This window comes from Mesoplodon bidens (assembly GCF_964165515.1).
Source record: "Mesoplodon bidens genome assembly, chromosome: 13".
Classification (NCBI taxonomy): domain Eukaryota; kingdom Metazoa; phylum Chordata; class Mammalia; order Artiodactyla; family Ziphiidae; genus Mesoplodon; species Mesoplodon bidens.
Genome location: NC_138169.1, coordinates 22,931,366 through 22,958,603, shown reverse-complemented (window position 1 = coordinate 22,958,603; position 27,238 = coordinate 22,931,366). Strand labels below are relative to the sequence as shown.

At 46.9% G+C, this 27,238-nt stretch overlaps 2 protein-coding genes across 4 annotated transcripts in view; one reads left to right on the top strand and one right to left on the bottom strand.

The window, feature by feature from the left end:
* The window catches only part of KREMEN1 (kringle containing transmembrane protein 1), a 66,980-nt gene extending 51,150 nt beyond the window's left edge, over positions 1-15,830 (bottom strand). For 2 of the 3 annotated variants that reach the window (XM_081252189.1, XM_081252190.1), the window contains exon 1: positions 15,611-15,830. In XM_081252189.1, coding sequence (XP_081108315.1) covers positions 15,611-15,707 — 97 coding nt within the window. In that variant the 5' untranslated portion in view covers positions 15,708-15,830. The remainder of the gene's footprint in view (positions 1-15,610) is intronic. The other variant, XM_081252191.1, reaches the window with a different exon arrangement.
* LOC308626706 (uncharacterized protein C22orf31) lies at positions 15,706-26,790 on the top strand (the record flags this gene model as incomplete). Its single annotated transcript, XM_081252118.1, is given in 7 exon segments — positions 15,706-15,716; positions 15,830-16,023; positions 16,898-17,045; positions 25,030-25,060; positions 25,064-25,476; positions 26,355-26,628; positions 26,632-26,790. Coding segments are annotated over 7 exon segments (1,230 nt in total).
* Positions 26,791-27,238: the final 448 nt, after the last annotated feature.

Below are 27,238 nucleotides of genomic sequence, written 5' to 3'. Positions count from 1 at the left end.
AAAGCCTTAGCAATAGACAGCAACCTGCAGGGCAGTGGGGTCGGTGTTCCCCGAGACTCAGATGACTTGATTTGTAACACAAAAGAATGTGGTAGCCATCCACACAAGTGTCAGCCCTCAGGAATGGAATGAGGTGGCATCTGAGAGAGGGAATGGGTAAGAGCAGGCCTGTTTGCTTTAGTCTATTCCTCCTAGACCCAGTCTTGTTCTTAGCTATGCTAGGGAAATGGAGGCAGTGTTACCAGATTTGACAATTATTTTTTTAACAGACTTGTCCAGTGCATGTCAATTTTGGGCGGGGGGGGGGGAACCAAACTTGAACGTTCTGGATTAAAGTTATATGTGCGTCTTGATTTCATCAGAATACTGGGGTGTGCACTAGGTAATGAGGACCCTGCCTCCCTTGTTTCCTACCACTATGAAACTGGCCTAAGCTTTGGCTAGACAAGCAAGGAGTGGCTTAAACCATTAAAAAATAAAATATCACATGGCTGGTTGTAATATTTATGCATTCAGTAAAAGAGAACAAGCAAAGGTGATAAATCTAATGTCTACGATATTATTCATTAATTCAACAAATACTTACTCAACACTTACTATGTGTCTGGCACTGTTCACAGCACTGGGACAGCAGTGGTGAACACTCTGTGTTCTTAGAGCTCACATGCTCACAGGGCTTCACGCTCATAATACACCAATCAAAATTAACACTAGCCAGTGAGAAGTGCTACAAGGGAAAATGGAGTTAGGGGACGGAGATGGAAGGGTGGGGGCTCTCTTTTAGAAGAGGTGGGTCAGGAACGGCCTGGAGAGATGAGGGGAGATGTGGACAAGGGGAGGAAGCGAACAATGGAAAGGACGTGGGAAGGGCATTCCAGGCAGAGGGCACAGCCAGTGCAAACCGCCCACCCCTCCCCCCCCGCCCCCGCAAACAGCAATGTGCTGGGGAAGGCTTGGGGAACTGTGAGGCAGCTCCTCTGATCCGACCAGCTAGGGTGAGTGCAGGGGAGGGTGGTGGGAAATGAAGAGGAGGAGGAGGCAGGCAAGGCCAGGACATGTAAAGTCTTGAGGGTCGTATAAATTAGATTTTGGCTTTTGCTCTAAGAGTGACAGGACGTCATTGGAGGGCTTTGAGCAGAGAAATGACACAATCTGACTTATCTTTTAGTAGAACTGTAGCTGCTGGGTGGAGGAAGAGCTGTGTAGAGACAGCTAAGCACTCAGCAGGGAGACCAGCTAGGTGCCTACTGCAGAAGGATGAGCTGGAAAGAAGGATGGCTTGGGCCAGGCTGGTAGCTGAAGGATAGGAAGAAGTGGCCGGATTCCGGATGTATTTTGAAGGTAGAACCCAAAGTATTTGCTGGGGTCCCAGAGAAAGAGGAGTTAGGTACAACACCGAGCAGCTGGATGAGCGGTGCTGCCATTTACTACGATGGGGAGGACCCAAGAGGCACAGAATATCTTGGGGTGGAATCAAGGCTTTGGTTTTGGATAGGAAAATTCGATGGAGATACAGAGTAAGCAGATAGCTAGATGAGCCTAGAGTTGAGGAAAGAAGCCAAGGCTAGATCCAGAGTGTGGAGGTAACAGCACTTGTGTGGAGAGAGAAGACATCTGGGGCTGAGCCCTGGGGCCCTGCAGTGTTTCAGGCCTGGAAAGAGAAGGGCCCAGCAGTGATGTGCAGCCTGGGAGGTGGGAGAAAAGCTAAGGAAGCATGTGGGTCTCAGAAGGTAAGGGAGAAGGTGTTTTGAGAAGAGAGGAATAAGAAGCTGTGAAAGCACTTTTATTTCCTCCCTGTCTTCTCCAGTTGGAACCCATTCCATTCATCTCCGCTGGACCTTCCTCTCCATCAGAAAACTGCAAATCTTTTGCTTTGGGGATTGAATGAAAACAGCCATTAAGTTAGACACAAGCCTGACAAAAACTTAGTAAATACAGAAGAAAACTCCTTAATAAAAACTTCCAAGGCTGACATCAAAGCACTCGGGATTAATTCTTCTTTTCTAAGTTGGCGATTCCTTATCTTTTTCTCCAGCACCAAAACCCTCCAAAATATGGCATATGGCATTTATTTTTAAAAACTGGAGATGCAGGCTTCCCTGGTGGTGCAGTGGTTAAGAATCCGCATGCCACAGAGTAAATAAGCCCGTGCGCCACAACTACTGAGTCTGTGCTCTAGAACCCATGAGCCACAACTACTGAGCCCACGCGTCTAGAGCCCATTCTCCGCAACAAGAGAAGCCACCACAATGAGAAGCACAGCAACAAAGAGTAGCCCCCGCTCGCCGCAACTAAAGAAAGCCTGCGCCCAGCAATGAAGACCCAACACAGCCAAAAATAAATAAATAAAATAAATTTATTTTTAAAAAAGCTGGAGATGCTAATTTCATTGAAATTCTCTTGAGATATATGCAATCACATTAGGGTATACAAATCTTGGGTGAGAATCTCTGAGCAAATGGTTTTGTGCAGACCAACTGTTTTCTGCAGGACCTGCTGCTGCATGAAGGCCTGGAGGTCATCCCCATGGTAGGAAGATCTGAGGACAAAGACCATGTCTGGGTGAAAGTTCAATACTCCCCATTGCTAATAAAAGCAAGCTTGAGTTTTCGCTCATAAAACTATTATTGTTTATTATGTTTGGAATTTAGAAGGGTTGGTATAAAGACTGATTGACTTGATGGCATATATATTCAAAACTTTGATATTTATTCCTCAAATTCCATAGGCTCTCATACTCGCATGCTGTATGTAACATTATTTGAAGATTTCAGTTGATCTAGAGGCATGACCTGTAGAGGACCTAGAAATATTCCCAGATACATTTTCCACAATACAATTCCCAAAGTCTGTCTACCTAGTGATTAAATGGGCAGTTATCAGGCTACCATCAGGATAGGAAAAATATATATGGTTTGAACCCTATGTTGAATCCCAGCATTCAGTGGATAAAAAGTAAGGAAAAAAAGGTACATGTTTTTCTTAATCAAAATTTGAACTGTGGGATGAAACAAATCTTTGTTTATATGCTACTGAAATCACATAATTCAATATCTGTACTTATTATAAGTGAGGAAAATGCCAAGTTAAGAGAACCAGGCAATTTAACTCCTGACAGGTTGCACGTGCACTGTGTTTTTAAAGTTCATGTTTAAAACTATAACGATGTGTTTTAAAATAATTAAAACTTGACATATATGAGATGGTGGTAGGAAAGCAAAAGACATTCTATTCCTTGATAACATTTAATAAAGTTGAAGAATAAGTTCTCAATGAAGCTCTATAACTGGGTCATTCCTAACTACACTGTTTGCCTGAAACCACACTATTGAGGTTTTTCTCATATTGAGTCTTGAATTTTCCTGGTTTTCTGGTAGCTAATTACTAGTTAGATCTCTATTATATGATGTTTGTGAGAGTCACTGTTTTTAATCCATCAAAGCTGACTTTCTGTTCCATGTAGGACCACTCAGCATCTCTACTGATCCTATGTTGGAAGAATCTGGCTGGTTTTAGCCTAGTTTGAAATTAACATGAATCAATAAGCATTAAATTGAATTATGGCATCTTAAAATAAGAAGGCAGAAACATTTTCCAGTGGGAACATCTGTTCTTTTAAAGACATCTATAAAATTTGGTAGGTGGGTAGATTATAGAAATACAAGGCTTAGGTGGAAAAAGCTCCTTTTAATATTTAGAGGGCAACACAAGAGTGTCGTCAGATGTTTGCACAACACACCTGCTGCTCTGTTGGGTTTCCAGTACAGACTGGTGTCCAGTGGGAACTCATGGGTAGGTCTTCAAAGCCTATGGTCCCTGGCAAAATCACCTTTTGCCCTCAGACACTCAAAAGCACTTCAGGAATGCTTATTTCAGTTATGTGGAACCCCGTGGTAAAGAGGCACATGGCCTTGGGAAGGCAGGGGTTCCCAGACCTTCCCATCCTAACACAGCTGAGCCTGTGAGAAGACACTGCGTCTTTAACGCCAATGGCTCCCCAAGGGAAGAGATTCCCATGATTACATGGAGGCAGGCGATCAGGTCTAGATCACCTAGACTACTTAGAGAGAGGGTAGGAGGGAGGAGCCTTCTAAACACATGGTACATACTGAGAATCACTGGAAGAAAGGGGAAATGACACCAGACAAGTAGCTGACACTGCGGGGTTTGAAGAAATCACCTGGATTTGGGGCTCTATTTCTTCACTGGTGAAACAAGGGGATTTGAGATAGGTGGTCTCAATATCCCTTCACTCTAAACTCTAATTTCAAGATTCTAACAAAATAGAACTGAGGCTCAAAAGTCTGAGGGAGGGGCTGCCCTGGTGGCGCAGTGGTTGAGAGTCCGCCTGCCGATGCAGGGGACGCAGGTGCGTGCCCCGGTCCAGGAGGATCCCACATGCCGCGGAGCGGCTGGGCCCGTGAGCCATGGCCGCTGAGCCTGCGCGTCCGGGGCCTGTGCTCCGCAACGGGAGAGGCCACAGCAGTGAGGGGCCCGCGTACCGCAAAAAAAAAAAAAAAAAAAAAAAAAAAAAAAAAAAAAATAGTGAAAAGTCTGAGGGAGTGTGACAGGAAAGGATTGATGGCTAAAATCTCTCCTAGGCTTAAAATTCTCTAATTCTACCCATTTCTCTAATGGAAGTGAGAATTCTATGGAAAAAAATAACTCACCTTCCATGTGGGCCCTCCTTCTGAAGAGGCATTTAAGCACTCTTTTTGTTTAGAAGAAACTACATCTTCAACAAATAAATTTCAAGAAAAAAAAAGAAAAAGAGGAGAAACCTCTAGGTTAATAGAGACTCAAAAGTCACATCACCTAACTGTACCTGGCTTAGGTCCTGGTTTGAATGGTAAAAACACCGATGAGACAACCAGGAATACCTGAAAACTGATTACTGACTAGATATTTGATGATATTAAGAAATTACTGTTAAAATTTTAGTTGTGATAATGGTAGTGGTACTGCTACTATGTTTGTTTGTTTTTAATATTTATTCATTTATTTAGGTTGCACCGGATCTTAGTTGTGGCACGTGGGATCTTCGTTGCAGCATGTGGGATCCTTTTTTTTTTTTTTAGCTGCGGTGTGTGGACTTCTTAGTTGTGGCACACGGACTCTTACTTGCAGCATGCATGCTGGATCTAGTTCCCCGAGCAGGGATCAAACCCAGGCCCCCCCACCCCCCCGCCCCGCGTTGGGAGCATGGAGTCTTACCCAGTGGACCACCAGGGAAGTCTCTGTTGCTATGTTTTTGAAAAGAGTTCTTATCCTTTAGGGATACATACTGAAATATTTACAGATAAGATGATATGATATCTGAGATTTGTTATGAAATAATCTACTTGGGGGGGATGAAAGAGGTAGAAATGAAATACTTTGGCCTTGGTTTACGATTGTGGAAGCTGGGAGATGGATACACATGACTTCCTTACACTCTTATTTTTGAATATGTTCTAAATCTCCCAAAGCAAAATTTTTTGAAAGGACATCTTGAAAATACTTACTACCATGCTGTTTTACAATTAATCTACCTTAGTTTCTTTTCAAGAACAATAAACAAACTCAATCAGCCATAAATTCAGTCATCTAAAATCAAGACAGACATTCACCTACCATGTTCTTGGACTATGTATTCAAATGACCAGAGGACAAAGTACTTTTGTACTTTTGCCCAAAGTAGAATTACCACAAAAATAATCACTGCAATTATTTATCAGTAGCTTTTCCATTAAAATACCTTTTAGATCTTCCTTTTCATTCATGGGAACAATGTCAGAAGAAAAGGCCATACCTCTCAAAGTTATTTTAACTAAAGAATTCATACTTTTGGAAGGAGACCTGAAGTCTTCTATTTGAATCTCCAGTTTATTCATCTCTATTAACAGATACCTAATTAAAAGACTATTTTAAGAAAAACTGAACATATTGTAAGCCATAGACAACAGGTTTAAATTCAGAAGACCCACGAAAACACTTCAGAGAGGGGTCCTTATTATTTGTTATATTAAAATTGGAAAAATAGGTAACTCTTGAGGCAGAGCAGGCCCAGAATGCAGTGCTGCTTGGGTACCACTCCCCGCATCTGGCTCTCATCTTGAATATGCTCCACTCCTACCCAGGCAGGACCCACTGGAAAGCATGCTGTGGCTGTCACTGTGAAGGACATGTGTTTTTGCCAGGAAGAGTCACCATGAACATGCAGTAGTGCTTGAGGAACTTACATTCATCATTTAGGATATTATATACAAGTACACTCATCAAATTGAAGACCAGGAGATAGTTCTTAAGAAAGAATGACCATTAACCTATCAACATCTAGCTCTGTAACATATACAGAGAGATTAGGCCAAGCCTCAGTGAAAGCATGGACTCACTAAGTTAGAAGTCACTAGCTCAGCAGAACTCTACGAAAAACATTTCATTAATTAACCATGGACTTTACTGCCAATACCAACAGAACATATTCTATCATGGTGCGGCGATGGTACCTCTCTCAGTGTAATGTCTGAGTATAAATGGATCTACTTTAGATGTTCATTTATAAATATCCTCTTCAATCTTGAAATAAAATTTCACACTAGAGTTTTCACATAAGGAAACAGGAAGCACAATAAGATGTTTCAAAGCTCAAAGTCCAGTTCTCTGATGGACAATAACTTAGTACATTATAAATCAACTCTAAAGGAAACAAAAAAGACAGAAGATGGAGAACTATTTGAAAGCTCAGGGTCTAGAGGAGATAGCACTATACTCCTATGGAAACCAGAGGCTCTAAAACAAGTCCCACAGCACCTGCTGCCCCAGCTCTTCTAAGACTTGATCAGCTTGACCTATAATTACTCAAGAAGCACCTGGCCCTGCTTCCACTAGACCGTAAGTTTCTTCACTCATCTTTGTATTCTCAGCAACTACAGACCACACAGAACGTGCCTGGCAAACTTTTGTTGAATGAGGGAATCAGGTGTATGGAGGGCTAGGGGGAAAAACCCATGACAGACATGTTCAGCGTGCCCTGATTTCCTCATCAATTTGTGCCTCCAGGCTAGCTATCATGCCCTACCTAGCAATGACCTGGGAGAAGTTCCAGGAAAGCTTATATAAATCAAGTATTCGAAAATCAAATGCTATTTAAACCAGGGGAGTCTGCTATTTAAATGGAATCCACGGTAGAGCTATTTGTAATAGGGAATAAGCAACCCTCTTTGTAATGAATACTCATGTTGATATTGAGTTTGCTTTCAATGGGATACACCTGGCTCAGATCTACACCTTGCCTCACCATCACTTGAGCAACGCTATTTCACGCTGTCTGAAGCTCTGTCAGACTAAAAAGGAGATAAAATAAACTGATGTAATCCAGCTTTTGGACAACTTTCATCAGTATTGCCTGTACCCTATTTTTAATTTCAGAGGGCAAGAAAGTTCCCCAATAATGGAGCCCTGGAGGGCAGCCAGCGCTCCATGGAAGCCAGGCTCTGGGCTATTCAGCTTCCCTTGGTTGACGTGGGATGGGCAAATAATACAACAGTCCTTGAATGGGGAGCTAGATGACTGCCAGGTAGACAGCATATCTCTAGAGCACATCTTTAAAGTAAAACCCGAAGCCACAAAGGTGTCGTCTTCTAAGAACTGGTACAGGGACGAGTCCTAGTCGGAGATGCTGGGCATACAGTAGGCATTTGATAAGCGTTTGTTAGCTGGTCCCAAGATAAAAATATGACTCAAGTGACAAGTTTCAGAAGTTCTGGCCATGGAGACAGCTTGAGGCAGAAGGAAAGTCTCAGTGTAGCACTGACTTACAAACAAGAACAGGCATTGCTGTCACCTCTAGTCACCCAGAACAATAAGGGCAGACGGTGGCCAACAGACTGATTTGCTAGTCAAAGGTTTCAAGTTTCATGTAATGTTTCACGGATCTAGAGTAGGGTTGTCAGATTTAGCAAATGGCAGTACAGAATGCCCAACGAATGATTTTTAAAGTATTCCCAAATATTGCATGAGACAAACACCAAAAATTACTGTTTATCTGAAATTCAAATTTAATTGAGTGTCCTGTATTTAATCTGGCACTCTTACTCTAGAGAAAGTGGAAACATACGGTGACCCACAGACCTTACTCCATTAAGATTTCTGAAACACTGTTCACGGAAATGCTTAAGGAGTTTAGATATGGACAATGAAGAATCTATTTTCTTAAGAGTGAAAAAAGATGTTGATCAGAGTTGCCTACTCCGAGGCCACAGTGAAGGGAAGGATAAAAGAATAATATAATTAGGACACGGTTTCTCAACCTCAGCACTACTGACGTTTCAGGTTGGATAATTCTGGGGGGGGAAGGGGGCCGCTGTCCTGTGCATTCCAGGATCGAAAGCAGCATCCCTGGCCTCTCTACCTGCTAGATGCCAGTAGCACACCCCTCCCCACCACACAGTGAGTTGTGACAAGCAAAAATGTCTCCAGATATTGCCAAGTGTCCCTTGGGGGCAAAAAATCTCCTCTAGTTGAAACCACTGAATTAGAAGAAATGGTCAAATAAACAGAAAGTGTCATATCCATTAACCAACTGGTGGTCATACAACAAAAGATTCTTCTCAAGGGAGAAATTTTCAGCTCGCCCCGGGGCTGCCTCGGGATGAGAGGGCTAGTCATTTCAGCTAAGACAATCAGAAACCCTTCATCTGCCAGAAGCACTAGAGAAGAATCTTTGGTGAGCCAAGCCGATGAAGCTCTGCATTGCAGTGCACACATCACAGCAAGCAGGGCATCGAACCCAGCCTTTGAAGATGTTCCTTTTAAGTTAACCTCCCTTCCAACTAAACTTTTTCCAAATCTCTTCCTGCCATTTGGAAGTTGAGTGATTCTCAGCTGAAAAGGCCTGTATATACGAGGTGCAGATGGCAGCAGTTACGGCCCTCACCAGATGCTGCAGTCTCTAATTTGATTGAAAGGATATAATTAGACAACAGAAACACTTTAATGAAAGAGCAAAACATGGAGGGAGGGAAGGATTGAAGGCCCTTAACTGATGCCAAAACACCCACCAGTAATAGAGGCTTTGAGTCTGGGGAAAAGGAAGGGGAAAGCCCCTTAAAAGGACAGTCCCCATCCTGTTTATTTCCCCATAGACATAGGAATAGGGATTTTATTATTGTAGATTTCCACTGTATTTTATGTGGGAACAATCTGATTAAAACCAGAAGAAGTCTTTGGAAGAACATCAAAGAAAAAGAAATATGGCTTCTGTGGTCATTATTAAAAATATTTTTACCAGCCCAATAATTTTCTTTGAAGATGAATTTTTATAGACTGAACAGCAGCAAGTAATTTACATACTGTGATGACATTGGTTAACAATCCCTACTGTTCTAGAACTACTTGGTCGCCATGTTTTCATCCAACTTTAGGACACCAAGGAACATGGACAGCCATTTAACATTTCTGTTTAAAAGATATAAACTCTAACTCTGTTTAGAGTTAGTCCTATAAGTCAATGCCACAACTGTTTTGTATCATCTTTAAAAGTTGCCTATGCTGTTTTTATCGTTTCCGAGCTTTCAAACTTTGAGTGTGAATATACTGCTCTGGTTCTAACCAAGAATCTAACCAAACTGAAAGAAATCCAGCCCTCAAAAGTCTGAAGTTGCTAATGTGGTGTGACACTGGGGTTTGGAAGCCTCCTCAGCCCACTAGAAGCAGGGCCCCACCCTCGCGGTAAATTGAACAATAAAAGTTTAATGCTTTGGCTACTTGCCAGGAATTAAATCAGTGGCAAGAAAACTAGAAGCTGGGCCCAGCAGAGGGGCAGCCCCGAGAGGGTACTGTTATTAAGTACCCTCTCATAACTGCAGGAGGGAGAGGCAGCCTTGCGTGTGAGGTGGCCTCAAATCTTTTGTCTGTAAAGTACTTCCTAGCCCCAACCTCATTCCTCTTCAAACTGTTGCAAGTCCAGAAGAGGGAGGTGTTTACCTAGAAAGAGGATTAAAAGGGGGATGGAAGGAATTTCCTTAGAGGACGAGAAGGCAGGTTTCTGTGGAGTGGCTATTTTTGAAAAGTATGGACACCCTTCTAATGTTTCTACAACGGCCTCTATCCTTTCCCTGTTTCATCCGAATGCAGGATAATGTCCCAGAGGTGACGTCTGGGGAAGAAGCACTGCCGTCTTGAGAGAATGACACTGAAGACAACAGAGAGGGGGAAAAAACAGAGTGACCTCAGGCTCCTCTCCTAGACTAATGCTTCCGGGTTCCACCTGGATACTCAAGGTCAAAATGAATGTGGAAGAATGTCAGTCACCGTTCTCACTCATTCACTGTGAGCCAGCCAGAAACTAACCTGCCAGGTGACAAAAGGGGGCTTGAGGAGACCTCACCTCAAAACCTGCACAGGTAGTTTGCTAAGGAACACATTCACTTCCTCCTCTGTTATCCTTATTCAGGAGGCAAAAACTAAGAAAAAACTACAGATCCAAACTTACGGCCTCTCCCAAGTGTTTTGCATTAACTGTTCCACAGTACAAACACAATCAATTTGGTATGTTTGAGTGTTTCATTTTGTTTTTTCGAAAATGTTTTAATTAAAACAAAATAATCATCCATGCTAAGCACACTGTTGTTTTTTAAAGGCCACTTTAAAAATGACAATAGAACCATTCAACTGTTTAGGAAAGTGACAGAAGTTTATTTTCTTTTTTTCTCTCTCTCTTTTTTTTTTTTTTTTTTTAAATGTCTCAGGGCTGGTGCCACCTGCTGCCTGGGCTTTCCTCTGAGAAACAAATCTCTCAACAGTTTGATCCAAGCAACATCTGCAGAGCTGAACAAACAATGGGCTGGTTCCGAAGAAGGCTCTATTTTCTTTATGTAGTGCACACTGAACCATACTGAATTACCTTTTTTTTTTTTTTTTTGCGGTACGTGGGCCTCTCACTGTTGTGGCCTCTCCCATTGCGGAGCACAGGCTCCGGACGCGCAGGCTCAGCGGCCAGGGCTCACGGGCCCAGCCGCTCCACGGCATGTGGGATCTTCCCGGACCAGGGCACGAACCCGTGTCCCCTGCATCGGCAGGCAGACTCTCAACCACTGTGCCACCAGGGAAGCCCCTGAGTTACTTTTTAAAGTATTCTTTAAAGTCTCATTAAAGATCCAAATGTATGTGTATGAAATTTCCCTCCCACGATATGTTTTGTTTGTTTGTTTGTTTTTATTAGTTTCTGCTTTATAACAAAGTGAATCAGTCATACATATACATCTGTTCCCACATCCCTTCCCTCTTGCGTCTCCCTCCCTCCCACCCTCCCTATCCCACCCCTCCAGGCGGTCACAAAGCACTGAGCTGATCTCCCTGTGCTAATTGTGGTAAAATATACATAACACAAAATTTACCTTTTTAACCATTTCTCCCATGCGTCTTAAAGTTAGTTTATAGTAAAAGGTAAAAGGTTCATTCAGCAAGCCTCCCTGTCACTTTTCCAGACCAGTGACCACTGCAAAAAATCGACACATATGGACCTAGAGCAGGACTTGGTCAAGTCCAGCCTGCAGGCCAACTCTGGCCCACTGCCTGTTTTTGTATGGCCCATGAGCTAAAAATGCTTTTTAAACTTTTAAATGGTTGAAAACAACCAAAAGAACAGTATTTTGTTGACATATAAAAATCACATTAGACTTCCCTGGTGGTTAAGAATCCACCTGCCAATGCAGGGGACACGGGTTCGAGCCCTGGTCCGGGAAGATCCCACATGCCGCGGAGCAACTAAGCCCGTGTGCCACAACTACTGAGTCTGCACTCTAGAGCCTGCAAGCCACAACTACTGAGCCCACATGCCACAACTACTGAAGCCCGCACGCCTACAGCCCGTGCTCCACAATTAGAGAAGCCACCGCAATGAGAAGCCTGTGCACCACAACAAAGAGTTGCCCCCAGTCACTGCAACTAGAGAACGCCCACATGTACAACAGTGAAGACCCAACACAGCCAAAAATAAATAAAAATTTTAAAAAACTTAAAAAAAAATCACGTGAAATTCAAATATCGGTGTCCATGTAAGTTTTCTTGGAAGAGAGCCACACCTATCCATTCACAGTCTGTCTATGGCTGCTTTGCTCTACAAACATGACCTCCCTTCTCTTCATTCTTTGAGATTCTGCAGCTGTTGTACTGCAACAGACAGTACATGGCCCACAAAGCCCAGATTATTTACTGTCTAGCCCTTTACAAAAAATGTTTGCTGACACCTACCTGACCTAGAGCCTAAGATGGCATTCATTATAGGCTCAAAAATTCTAAACTAAAGATGGTATATTGCCCATCACCCAAAATTCCTAATCTGTATATTGTGAAGCAATTTAAAGCAATATATTTTACCTTCATCATTTATTGCTTTTGATCCAAATATGCTAAATCATAAGTAAGTATATCAATAATATCTATATTAAGTGTACCAACTTGCTGTTTATTAGCAGTGAGCCTAAATTGAACTTCATTTTGCTCTAAGATTTATAAAAGGTCTCACTGCATATCTCAAACACTTAAACAGCTTTGTCGAGGGGCCAAAAATTTTCACAAAAAGATCAGAGTTCTTTGATGCCAGGTCAGTTTTGACAGTTTCCTGTTTCTTAAAATACATAAAAGTAACTGGTATGCACGTTAGTCCCCTCCACTCCTCTCAGCCCCTGGGTTGTATACAGGTAATTCTATACAACATTAATGGAGTCCCCAAGAGGGATAAGGCCCTGTACAGCATGAAGCTCTCACTGTTAACTGAACTCATAGGTTTTACGGCAAGACACACTGCTGTCTAATGGGACAAATTCTACATGAGAAGCTGGAGGAGGATGAGCATAAAAGGCAGTTCACAGCAAACATAACCAGAGTTGATACACTCTGTTGACGCACACCTGAAAGCCCCTAAATGTGGTGAAACACCCAAGCAGGTATATGCCTTAGGCGGAAAACTCAGAGCTGAAGTCCACTCAGCCTTCTCTGCTCTTCCTACCTCTCGGCTGTCCCCTGCAGGTCAGTAAATTTCAGATGGGAGTTCACTTCAGAGAGCCCATCAGCCCACGGCCCTGGCTGCCTTCCTCCTTGAAAAGGGAGTCTAGATTCCACCACTAACTTCTACCTTCCTCCTTATCAGTTGTGAAGGAACGGAGAGAATCTCAAAGAATGAAGAGAAGGGAGGTCATCTGGGGTTGGCTACACACTGTAATTAGAAGTAGCACTGATAGGGAATGAGCTAACTTTTTATAAAGTCAGCATTCAAAAATGCAAACCACCAGTAATTTAAATATTACAAAATTATGCAGAATATAAGTATTGAAATAATTTTTTCCATCCACAAAATTTTAGAGAAAATTACAGTATCAAAAATATGAAATGTCAAGTTTGGCATATCCTCAGAGTAAAACGTGTTTTTTATTGGAAAGGATTTTTAAAAACTAGTGGGTAGGCTCTAGACAGGATGTGATGCTGAAGACCATGTGGTATCTCCCTAAAACTGCCTCTGGAACTAAAGAGAAGAAGTCACAAAGGCACCGATGTACTAAGGATGGGAGGGAAAAAAGCTGGTGAGGCTCACTCAATTGGGAACATAGGCCACTTATCATAAATCATTTCACAATGGTTATTTATTTGTCCCTACCCCAGACTCCAATAAAAGCACACACCAAGGTTTGAAGTTCAAACTACGTAAGAGCTGTTGCATTTGACCCTTCCGAGCAAAGCAAAGGTGCCTGAGGAGAGGGTGCCACCTTCCAACAAGCATAAGCACACAGCTGGCTCATTGAACACTTTTCAGAGCTATTACTCTGCCCTTTCCAGGAGAGGAAACAGTTTATTTCCACCCATACCTCTCTCTCCATAGAGGACATTAAATCCTGACCACACATACGGCAAAGTGGAGCTAAGGGGTTACTAGGTTACAGTTATGTTGACATATCCTGGCTCTCAGAAAGTCCCTCCTTCATTCCCCACATACAGCAAACAGTAGAAGTGATCAAACTTCTGCACAAGTTTTTGTAGTTGTCCCCTAGAAGGCCACTGATCACTCAGAAACCACTTCCTGAGCCTAAGGTTTATAGCACTTGGAGAGCCCCCTTCTACCATTCTAAAGCCAAGCTTTGCCTTTAACAGGGATTAATCAGACTGGAAGCTCATAGCATTCCCACGGCAAAGGAGGTGTCCAGCACTTGGTGAACTGTAAAGCACTATAAAAAGAAGTATTAAATATGTTTAGTGACTGCCTGCTATATGTGGGTGTGTTACCTGCAGTACATCATTTAATCTTCACAACACCCTGCAAGGGAGTTATCATCATCCCTTCTTTACAGATGAGGAAACTGAGGCTCAGAGAGCTGAAGGCACAACCCAAAGTCACATAGTAAGTGACAACACTAAATCCTTATCTTTATCACAAATCCAAGCTGTTAAGTAAACAAAGCAACTTGGAGTTTTCTTTCATCGGCAAAATCCTGTCTCTCCAACATCACAGCCTGCGACTTTGGGTGGAGAACCCAGAGGCCGGTTTTCTTACTTCAGCAAACCTGAAATGCATTTTTCCCGTCCCTTCCATTAATGCCGAATTCTCAACACCTGAACAACTTGCGGACAAATGTACCTGGGCCAGACAACGCCCCCTTGCCTGCTCTTCAACTTGGAGAGTTCTGTTGCAAGGAAAGGTGTGCGGGCAAGCTAAGCAAAGTCCCAGCTTCCATCCTGGTCTAGGGCCCCACTTGGGGAAGACCTGGCCTTGACCTTGGCCTGGGGAGCGGGTTACCCTCTTTAAAGTGTGGGCCTACTGGGGAAACGAGTGCTCGGCACTGCACTCCCAGGATAAGCACCCTAAGCTCTACAGGGGAGAAGTTTCCCATCACCCCTTACTTTCTTCCCCTCTCCACGATGGACCTGCACCGAGTCACGGGGAAGTTCAAAGCGGCCCCGGTGGGGTGGGGGATGGCTAGGGAGGGAACGTTCTGGCTGGGTAGAGCCGGTCTTCTCCGGACCCAGGTCTACCTCTAGCAGGGCGGGCAGGTCAACCTTACTCTTCTCGACTTGTACTCAGAAATTAGTGTTGGGCAAGCGGGTGCAGCCGGGACCGGGCAGAGGGGCCGGGCGCCCGCTCTCGTCGCCTCCGCACCCGCTCGTGAGCGGGTAGACACAGGGTTCGCGGGCGTGGGTGGGAGGGGGGACTGGGGGCGTCGTTGTGGGGCTTGCGGAGGGGATCTTGGCCCGAGGTGTCGCTGAGGGGCTTGGGGAGGGGGGGCAGCGTCTTGAGGTGGGGTGGGGGAGCGTCCCGGCCCGGGGGGAGTCGCTGAGGGACTTGAGCTGGGGGTGCCGGGTCCTGAGACAGAGGAGACATCCCGGCCGGGGGGACGTCGCTGAGGAGCCTGACCAAAGGGTCTGGGAGGTACTGAGGCAGACAGAGCGCCGGCCGAGGGCGGCTGAAGGGGTCTGGGGGGAGTCCCAGGTCCTGAGGAGAGGGGCTGCCCCGTCTGAGGGGCGTCGCTGAGGGGCTGGAGAAGGAGTCCCAGAAGGCAGGGGCGAGGGAGTTGGGCCCCCCGGGCGGGCTCCGCGCAGGACGGGCGGAGCGGGGGGGTGGGGGGGGTAGCTCACTCACCGGGTCCGGGGCCGAGGCCGGGGCTGGGCGCGGGCCGGGCGGCCAGCGTGAGCGCGGCGGCGGAGAGCAGGGCGAGGCGGGCGGCGGGCGGCGCCATGGGCCGTCAGTGCGGGGCCCCGGGGCGCGGCCCGGGGGAGAAGGGGCAACGCAGGGAGCCGGGGGCGGCCATGGGAGCGGGACGCTAGGCTCGAGCGTGGCCCCGCCCCGGCCGCCCGGCAGCCCCGCCCCGGCCCGCCTTCCCCAGCGCCGCCACCGCCCCTGCCGCCAGCGGCCCGCCAGGCTCCGCCGCGAGGCCCGAGGGGCGGAGCCGAGTGCGCACGCCCGCCTCGCCCCGCCCGCGCCTGCCACTTACGCTCCCGGCCCCGCCCACATCCCCTGCACCTGGGCCCGCCCACCCGCGGACCACTTTTTTGGTTGGTTCGAGGGGCGGGGCCCGCAGGTGAGGAGCGGGGCCTGGGGCACAGCCTCCGAGTCCACAAGCGGAGGTTTGACCCGGCTGGACCGGGCCGGGCGCCCAGTGACCCCTTCTCCACCCTCACTCGGGTCGTGACCCACACGCGGGCTCAGCCGTAGCCGTAATAGTCAGAACAGCAGTCTGCAAACCGCTTTTCCCTGCTTGGCTCATCACAGCGGCTTAAAAAAGGGTGCTCTGGAGTTAGCCTGTCCGGGTTCATATCGCACTTGATCACCTGTAAAATCTTGGGCGGATTTAAAAGAAAAATAGCTCTCTTACTTCAATTTCCTTATCTGTTAAATGGGGACGTTGATAGCAATTACTCCCAAAGAGGTTGTACTAAATGAGACAATGCGTGGAAACTTTTACACACACACAGTAGGAACTTAGAAAATGTTGAGTTCCTTTCACCATCCCAATTTTTGTAGCCACAAATGAGGCAGAATACTGAGCCCCGGTTCCGAATCCTATCGCACATTTTTTGTCAGCTGGGGCAAGTTTCCTGCTCTTTGTCATCTGCAAAATAGGAATATTAAAAGGTCTTCACAAGATTAGATTAGATTAGATTAGATAGATTCAAGTAAAGCGCCCGAAACCAAGAAAAGCCAGAAGTGGGTGGGGCAATGGTGCTTTCTTAGACACTGCGATCCCGGGACGCAGAGAGCGCGTGGCTCGCTTAAACTCTCGGCCCCGCGTGGCCTCACTCCCCCACAAGGTCTTTCCCGCCCGCCCCCGGCGTCTGTGGTGGGCCTCTCTCCTCCCCCGCACTCCCCCAGGCAGAGATTTTCCTTCGGCTCCAGCCTAAACCGCCGCGGTGACGCCCCGCGGGGCAGGTCCGGGCGGTGCGCCGGGCGCTTTTAAGTCCCTGGTCCCAGACTTGCAAGTGCGGGCCTGTGCCCGGCGCGGCGGCGGGAACCTCAGCCCTCCTGTGCTGACTCGCCGCGCCCTGAGCGGGGCTGGGCTGTCCCCGGCCCGCCTTAGGTGCACCGGCCTCTTCGCTCCCTAGCCATCCCCCTCGCCCGGTCCAAAGACCCGCCACCTCGCCCCCAACCATCCCCCCATCCCAGCTGCTCCCAGAGCTGGGCCCCAAAGGCGCAACTACTCCCACGAGGCTTCTTGGCTCCGTCACACCACCCACACGACCCAGTGCCACGGCAAGAGTATGCTTGTTGAATCACTGTTTTCCCTGGGTCATTACCAAGGTCGAGAATCCTCTGGCTCCTTATTGGAGCAGGGGGATGCCCTCCACATCCCACCTGGTGTCTCCCACTCTTGCTTACCTTCTTCTGCACCATTTTGGGCCCTTCCCCACCTCCAAAATCACCTCCTCCAACATAACCTGGGAATGCTTCAACTCTTAACTTGCACCCTCCCAGGCAGGAGGCCCTAGAAGGAGAATAAAGTGGGGAGATGCAGGTAAAACCATCAGCACAAAGCAAGTACTCAGTAAGCGTGATCCCTCCTCCATTCAACAAATATTCAGTGAGGAGCCTGTCAAGAGCACCAGCAAGACAAGAACTTACACTCCTAGAACTGACACTCAAACGGAGGGGAGAGGCCAGTCAACCAACAGGAAAATAATGTGAATTTCAGAGAGCAAAATGTACTACAAAAACAAGAAAATGATGATATTGACAGAGGGTGCTCTGTGGACTGTTTTAAATAGAGTGCCGGGGAAAGGTTTTAGCAAAGTGGGACACAGCTGTCTACAGTTTACAAGGTCCTTTCATATCTCATCCTAGTTTCAGAGGAGGAAATAAGAAGAGGCAGATGGGGGGGGGGGTTCGAAATCAGGTTTATTTGGCCAAATCTGGGGATTTATGCCTCATGGTAGTGGCTCCCATCTGTCTTACTGCCCTGCAGAAAGGCACCCCTGTTGACTGGGTTCCAGCCCCTTTCCTTTATTCTGCTCTCTTGGCCTTGTGTAAACAGAATGGGCTACAGTGAAAAATGAAAATGTGGGGCCCCTTGTTCAAAATTTTTAAGAATTTCAAGATGGTGACAACAGAGCATTAAACCAAGCCTGAGGTCCTTCTAAGCTCGGGGGCCTGTGTCATTAACTACACACACCCCTGAAATGTTGCAAGCCCATGAAAGCTGGCTTGTACCACAGAGCTCAGAAATAGTGTGCAAGCTCCTGCCCCCACTGGCTGCCATGAGAAACATCTCTCTAGCTGTCCCCAGCCCTCCCTCCCCTCTTTTCCAGCGTAAAGCCCAGCACAGGTGATGGAAACAGCACACAGAGGCTAAAAATACAACCGAGCAGGTCTAGGTCAGGGCACGTAATGGCTCAAGGTCTTTGCTCAGTTATGTGGTCCCTGGCCCTGGCAAGGAGCTGCCTGAGATATTCATTTCAATACTTCACATGCCTCAGTCCTTAAGCAGCTTTATTTCATGGAAAGAGTGAGGGCATTGACTGTAGCCCCTGGGCCTCCAGGAAGATATTGGTGTCTGTCTGTCTGCCGGCTCTGCAGTCAGGCCCTTGGATTCCTCCCGAGGGCAGCAGGATTTGCCAAGAAGCTGAGAGATCTCAGCTGGTGGAGTTTGGGAGATCCTGGTATCTTTGAAACTCCAGCTGGGGTGATTTCTGCTCAAAGGGCCGTCATGTTGTGGAGAGAGCACTGGATGAGGAGTCTGATTATAATAACAAGAATAACAAACCTTTACTGAGGCTTTTACTAAGCTTTCAGCAGTGTGCAATATTTGTCATCACATTTCTCATATGAAGGTAGCCCTATGAGGGAGGTATTCTTACGAGCCCCCTCATACAGAGAGGTTAAATGGCTTGCTCAAAGGTTGCCTAGTGGTGGAGCTGGACTATGACCCCAGGCAGTGGGACTTCAGGACCCTACTCCTCATCACCGTGGTGAATTGCCTTCTTTTCTTTTTTTTTTTTTGCCATACGCGAGCCTCTCACCGTTGTGGCCTCTCCCGCTGCGGAGCAGAGGCTCCGGATGCGCAGGCTCAGCGGCCATGGCTCACAGGCCCAGCCGCTCCGCGTCATGTGGGATTTTCCTGGACCGGGGCACGAACCCACATCCCCTGAATCGGCAGGCAGACTCTCAACCACTGTGCCACCAGAGAAGCCCCCGCCTTCTTTTCTTTATGGGGTTCTAGCAACCAATCCTACTGAGCGGTCCAGGGCTGGGATTAGGGTGAGGCAAGTGAGGCATTGGCCTCAGGCACAAGATTTAAGGGGGCCCCCCAAAACTCAGTAATCAAGACAAATATTTAATCAAATTTTAAATATAGTAAATATATTTAATGGACAGTGTTTTAATGCAATATCTTTAAAAACTCTAAATGAATGTCAAAAAATTAATGATGAACAGGGCTTCCCTGGTGGCGCAGTGGTTGAGAGTCCGCCTGCCAATGCAGGGGACACGGGTTCGTGCCCCAGTCCGGGAAGATCCCACATGCCGCGGAGCGGCTGGGCCCGTGAGCCCTGGCCGCTGAGCCTGCGCGTCCGGAGCCTGTGCTCCGCAATGGGAGAGGCCACAACAGTGAGAGGCCTGCGTACCGCAAAAAAAAAAAAAAAAAAAAAAAAAAAAAAAAAAAAATTTAATGATGAACAGAATCTCAAAACTTTAAATAAAAACAGGACCTAGATTCCTGATTTTCCTTTAGCCTCAGGCTCATCTCAGCACTGATCCTGTCTCCCAGGTTCTGGGTCAGGCAACTAGTGATGGAAAATTCAAGAGAAGCAGTAGTTAGTCTGTTCTGATGGGGGTGAAGGGAGAAAAAGAATTTGGTTTTGAATATAACGAGTTAGCAGTGTCTGTGGGGCATCCAGATGGCCACACCTGAGAACTCAGAGCCAGGTGAGAAGGGGCGGCAGGATGGGCAGGGCACCCTCATTTCACATACTTGGCCCGTGATAGGTGTGTATTCAGCACATGTGGTCTAAATCACTGGTCCTCCGAGTTTGCATCATGGTTCAGGAATCTTTTCAAGTTCTCTCATCCAAAGTTTTTCTCTTCTCTCCTAAAACTGCTACATCACAAACCTCAGATGTGTTCCCATATGGGTGTGGAAGTTTACTTGCTTGGGTGTTAAAATAAAAACATCTTCTGAGGAAATTAAAAACAACTAAATTCCACTAGAATTTGGGGGTGGGGCATGAAAGAGGAAGATGAGAATTCATATAAATTGGCTCAATTTCCTCTTTTTTTTTAAACTTTGTTGTTGTTTTTTAAAATTTTTGGCTGCATTGGGTCTTCATTGCTGCACACAGGCTTTCTCTAGTTGTGGAGAGCGGGACTGCTCTTCGGTGAGTGTGTGGGATTCTCATCACAGTGGCTTCTCTCCTTGCAGAGCACGGGCTCCAGGCGTGCTGACTTCAGTAGCTGCGGCACGTGGACTCGGTAGTTGTGGCTCGCCGGCTCTAGAGCACAGGCTCAGTAGTTGTGGTGCACGGGCTTAGTTGCTTTGCGGCATGAGGGATCTTCCCTGACCAGGGCTCGAACCCGTGTTCCTTGCATTAGCAGGTGGATTCTTAACCACTGCTCCACCAGGAAAGCCCAGCTCAATTTCCTCTTTATTCACTGACCCTCCGGAAAGAGAACAGGAGCTCAGAGAAATTAAAGAGAAGAGTGGTAGTAGAGGAGAGAAAGAAAGAAGAAAGATTATTGGAGCTAAAAATACATTGAGCAGAGACTGGCTAAGCATCAGAGAAGGGCAGATGTGTTTCCAGAGAGAAGCGGTGGTTTAGATATGTCAGGAAGAACAGCTCCAAAGGATGGGTGGAAAATAAAGGTTATTTAGACTGATCTCAGCAGAGTGAAAAAGGTTCATTGGTGAACCAAACTCAGAAACAGGACTTTCAGCAACATGGAAGCCCCACAGCCTCAGCCCCAAGGTCTCTGGATCGAGTGTTGGCACCAACAATGGAAACTCTTGCCATGGTTTCAGGACCCTGGATCAAATAGAGTCTTTCCATCCTGACTTTATACTTCTGGACAACCTTCAACAGAACAACCTCTGTTAAAGACTAGTTACTTTCCTTAGTGTATCCTCAGGTACCCGCTTCCCTTTCCATCTAACAAAGCAGGGATATTCGGGACAACTTCTAAAACCAGGGGGAAATGTAGCTCCTGTAGATACATCACCTCCATAAGGTTGATGAATCTGACAAATGTTTAGTGAAGATGGATCGTGGGAAAAGAAATGTCATGATACCCAAGTCAGATCAGAATCATCCCTCGTTTCAAGAGGCTGATTGCTTGACAACAAGGATTTACTGTGTGGCACAGGGAACTATATTCAATATCTTGTAATAACCCATAATAGAAAAGAATCTGAAAAACTGTACCTCAATTAAAAAAAAAAAAGAGGCTCATTGCTTGGCCTCATAAACCAGATGGGCACACAAGTAAGGACCTGGGATGAAGTTCCTATAAAATGTTGGGTTAAGTCACTCAGACCATGAGCAACAGGGGCTCAAGAAGGGGTCAGATGAGTGAATGGGCCATAATATTAATAACATTAGGGACTTCCCTGGTGGTCCAGTGGTTAAGACTCCGTGCTTCCACCACAGGGGGCGTGGGTTCAATCTTTGGTTCGGGAACTAAGGTCCCGCATGCCTCACAGCACAGCAAAAAAAAAAAACCACCAACATTAATTAGAACTTTATTTACTGAGCACTTACTCTCTGCCAGGAGCCATGCCAAGTGCTTCACATGTGTTGTCCCATTTCCTCCTCATAGTGATCCTGGGGTAGGCACTCCTACTATCCACATTTCACAGATGAGGAAAGTAAGGCCCAGAGATGTGAATTCACTTGCCCATTGAGAAATGGATCTGGGATCCATCAATAGGACTTGGTGTGGTCCATGCCCAGGTGTGGTACGTGGATGGGCCAACCAGATGCAAGGCAAAATGTCACAGCATAGCTCTGAGTGGATAAGAGCATAGGTGGTATAGACCCTGGTTGGGTTGAGTCCAGCCTTTTTTGGTTACTAGCTTTTGGGCCTGAGGCATGGTCCTTGAGCAACTGGACCTTCAGTTTCTTTTCTTTTTTAAAATTTTTAATTAATTAATTAATGTATTTATTTATGGCTGTGTCAGGTCTTAGTTGCAGCACGCAGGCTCTTCGTTGCAGTATGGGTTTCTCTCTAGTTGTGGTGTGTAGGTTTTCTCTCTCTAGTTGTGGCACATGGGCTCCAGAGCATGTGGGCTCTGTAGTTTGCGGCATTCGGGCTCTCTAGTTGAGGCACAAGAGCTCAGTAGTTGTGGCATGCGGGCTTAGTTGCCCCGCAGCATGTGGGACCTTAGTTCCCCAACCAGGGATTGAACCCACGTCCCCTGCATTGGAAGGCAGATTCTTTACCACTGGACCACCAGGGAAGTCCCTGACCTTCAGTTTCTTCATCTATAAAGTAGGGATGGCAGCAGCACCCAAACTCATGCAGAAGACTGTTGGTAGCATTTGGTGAGATGATGTTGGTAAAGTGTTGTCTAGAACCATGTTTGGACTACAGTGAGCTTTCAATCAACACAGATTTTTACTGAAATAGGAGAAATAGCACAGGCCAAATTACCCTGAGTTATTTCTAAGGAACGTGAGGCTTACTACTAGGGCAGGGTCAATTGAAGGGAATTACACAGAAGGGAGAGAAGAATTTGATAGAACTTGAAGAGTCTGTATCAGCTGCCATCTGTGAGAACAGCTCTGTGCTAGGAGATACTGAGTGCTCCTTGAGTCAAAGGCCTAGGAAAGTAAATACATTGGAGTGTCTGGAAAGAGGTGGTGTGGGAAAGCCAACCTCAGGATGGGGAAGGAGAGAAGGAAAGCAGAAGAGCAGCTCCATGTGCCATTCTTGCCCTTCTGTCCCTGCCGTGCAGAGTAAAGGAAGACCGTAGCCCCAGAGCCTGGTGGCACTTCTCCAGGGTTCACTGGCTTTGAAAGGATGCCTGCCTGCCCGGTCTCCAGACGTTTGCAGACCCTTCCCAAAGACAAACCCTTTCCAACGCCCAGCTCTAAAACTGACCCACCTCTCGAGAGGTGAGGCCAGAGCTTGCCACTGAATGGACCCCATCGTCCTCCCAAGCATCTGTGGGTCCAGATGCCGGTGGCCTGGTGGTGGTTCCACGGCAGCCTGCGGTGCGGTCTGCCTGCGACTTTGATTCACTCCAGGGACAAAAAAATCAAACAGGCAACGCATGTGATTCCATGGAACTCCTGCCAGACTCATACTCTGTTTTTCCACCATTTCGCTCTCCTCCCCCCGGAGAGGGAGCCTCCTTTGGCACTCTGTACATGAAAAATCAAAACCACCAACAGGGCAGGCACCTGATAAGGAGATAGGCATTGCCCAAGAGTTCCCAGGAAGAGGCGTCTTTGTTCTTGTTTCAAGCCCTTGACACTGCTAACAGCTCTAATTACTGCATTTGCCATGGGATGTAAAATAAAACCGCATTCCAGAAACCATGTATTCTCCCCGGGAGAGACATGTGGGCAGAGGTGCCCAGGGCTGCAGGAACGTGTTCTTTCATTTCTGGTCCCTAACCTTGGCAGCTATTCTGAGAACTTAACAGTACCTTCTTTATGTGCACGGAGAAGGGCCCTTTCGCACCTGTAAGGATGCATCTCGCTACCTGTATCCACAAATCTGGTCTGCATATTTGACTACATTGTGTGCAAAGTGTGCTTCTTAAGAATGTCAGAACCTTCAAAATTCACCCGCACCATACTGGGGAAAATGAGGGCTTGAGAAGTTCCTGAGGCTGTAAGCACAAGATAATAGAACTTCTTCCAACATAATTTAACTATAAAAATCTGATGATGTAACACCCACTCACACTCACATCACAAACCAAAGTGACATCACAAATACTAGAGATAATGGTTCAAAACTGCATGAGAGGGCTTCCCTGGTGGCACAGTGGTTGAGAGTCCGCCTGCCGATGCAGGGGACACAGGTTCATGCCCCGGTCCGGGAAGATCCCACATGCCGCACAGCGGCTGGGCCCATGAGCCATGGCCACTGAGCCTGCACGTCCAGAGCCTGTGCTCCGCAATGGGAGAGGCCACAACAGTGAGAGGCCCGCATACCGCAAAAAAAAAAAAAAAAAAAACCGCATGAGAGGCAAAATCTAAACAAACAGCAATTTGCCCATACATGACTGAGGCAGAGAAAGACAGGCGATAGAAATATTAAAACAAAACAAAAAAAAAACAAAGAGAAAAAGGGAAAAGAAAATACATATTTCTTCCCCCTACTAAGCTAACTAAAATAAAATTTAAGGCAACCGAAATATGGTAAGATGATTTTATTTTATTATAGATGACATTTCTTAGAAAGCCAGGTCTCTTTAAGTGTGTGATTCTAATCTATCCAAATTGTTCTCTTGTTCTTGGCTGGTCCCGAGAAATGGAGGCCAGCATCATTTACATTGTGCTTTTGCCTTTTTAGACCCCAGAGTATATTTCCCTGCTTAGCAGCTTTTCTTGGCTCATGGCAGTCTGGTTAGAAAGTGATTTCAGGGCTTGGCACGGTTTTACCTGCTGTCATTTCTGGGTTGCAGCATAGTTGAGGAGTGGCTACAGCTCCTATAGGAAGCTTGAGTGATCCCATCTCCCATTCCTTTCCTGCCATGGGTTCCCTTAGCTTTCCAGGGGACAGAAGTGGTCTTTAATTCCTTATAAATGCTCCCTGACCCTCCCTCCGCTTCCAGCCCAAGCGTGCTATGTTCTTTGAGAACCTGACCATCACTGTGACCTTGTGAAGTTCTACTGCTTCCCTACTTGGTACAAAAGGTTTTGGTGAGCAGGTGAGCAGGAGAGAGGTTGTGTAGAAAGATTGCTAAGAGCTGTGTGGAAGGAATGGTCTATAAAAAGATGTTAATACTTTACCTCCAAAGTAGACCTTCTAGTCTCTGCTTGAGAATTGGCCTTTTTTATTCCTTTTCTCCCCCTTATAATTCTAGCATATAATTCTAGCATATAATTCTCATCTCTCGTGAGACGAGATCCCAGCAACCCCACCTATGGACTCTGACAGTCTATCTTACTGAACACCAGGCTTCAGGACTGCTATGTGGACTTGCCAGCTCTCACCAACATCTGGACAACCAGAAAGTGTGCAAAGCAGAACATCAATGCTCCCGTACCAGGTACCACCTCTTCTTGGGAAGTTGTAAAGAACCCATTAATTGCCAGTTCCTTCTCCCTGGTTAAACTGTTGCTCAGGCGACAACTGAAGGAGAAATGCTGCCCAGTACCATGCAGGTTTGGAGATGCGAAACCCTCAAAGAGATTAAAGCCCAAGGACGATTCAGCAACGAAAGCCGCCCAGCGGGGCGGGATAAGAAACTCCATCAGTTCCAAGAGCAATTGGCCAGTGGGGCAGTGGCCAGGCTCACCCAGGCACAGGAGGCCTGTAGGAGGCGTCAACGAGGTAGGTGATGGATGGTGGTGGAGAAAATGTGATGGGGTGGGGAGAGGGAAAGGTAAGCTAGGGCTTCATGCCAAGAGAAGGAAATCCTGAACTTAAAGACAGGATTGTGGGGGGTCAGGATGGGGGCGGGGGCGTGATTTAGTAGAGAGAGGACAGATCTGGGGTCATGCATGTTTCTCCTTTGCTCAGTTTGAGAGGAGGATAAAGTAGCTTTCAGAAGTGGAGACAAAAGAAACTTGACATGAAGCAAAAATGAGGATGGGAAAGGCTCAGATGCACATGCTTGAACCCCAGAGCTGAGCCACAGACCTGGTCATGAACTTCCACATGGAGAACTTGGCATCCAGAGGCCTGATCTGAGTCCAGCTCCGTTAGTCCATGGTGGCCAGCAGAGCTCAGAATGCACCCTGGAGCTAGGTGGTCAGTGTTCAAATCCCAGCTCTGACCGTAATTGAGGGGGACCATGGGCTCAGTCTCTTTCTACCTTGGTTTTCGTCATCTATAAGATGCGGAGAAACAGCCCTTCCCTCGCAGGGTTTCATGAGGATGAAATGAGTTAATGCATGCAAAGGGCTTTTGAGCAGAGCCTGGCACAGAGTAGATGTTTAGGGTCCTGGGTGCACTCAGTAGGTGACAGCCATGGTCCACCTTCTGGCTGTGTGGCCTTGGGCAAACTCATTCCAATTTCCTTGCCTTTAAAGCTGTCTCCTGCTGACCTTACAGGGCTGTGGGGAAACGCTCACTCCCTGAAGGAATTCGGTAAACTAGAACATGCTAGGCAAATGTTGGTTGTGGCTGTAACCAAGACTTGGGGACACAAATCCCAGATAATTATCCTGAGCTCCCTTCTCAAGTTTTAGCTTTGACTTCTCTGCTTTCTTCCTGGCTACAGTAAAGAAAGTTCAAAGGAGAAAAAAGTAACACTCTGCCAAGATCTTGAGAGCAGATATGCTGAACATGTGGCTGCCACCCAAGTGCTACCCCGGGACATTGGGACGGTGTCCTGGAAGGGCCGAGCCTCACTTCCGGAAACCAGGAAGAGACAGCAGTTGTTGGAGGATGCATTAACCATCCATGGCCTCTGCACAGAGGGCCACCGGGCTCTGCACCACACGGTGGTGGAGCCAATGCTGTGGAATCCTTCGGGGAACCTCGAGAGGTACAGTTAGGAGCTGGGCAAGGCCATCAAAAAAAGGCCCTGGGAGGCTCTTTGCAGCCAGGCTGCCACCCCTGAAGGTGCTCAGGACCCACTGCCAGGCAGGAAGAGGCCGGAGGTCCGCGAGGAGCCTGCTCCCAAGAAATGGCACAAGTTAAAGAGCGAGAAATAGGGACAGGAGCTCACAGGATTAGGGTATTCTCTGCTAGATGTCCGAAGAATAAACACCACTTTGCACCTTCCACGCGATCTCAGAGCACTTTACAGATCAGTGACTACCCTCCCCGGGAAACAAGACAGATAGGTATGAGATTCACTTTAGACTCAGGGCCCCTCTCCACCTTCATGATTTGGTCATTTCCAGGCTGGATGCTTAAGCTTTTTTCCTACGAGTCCCTTTTCCTTAAAGAGGGGCTGGAGGGCCTCAGTCTTCCAGATAGGAAAAGGCTTAGCAGATGAAGTCGATGGTTATACCCAGTTTACGGTCCCTACGTTCGAAAAGTGGACTGCTGGGATTGACCACCATTCCCCCCATAGGGCTGAGCAGAAAACCTATCACCACCTCAGGGACATAATCTCAAACGCTGTCTCTCAGATGCTTGCCCAGACACCACCTGGAT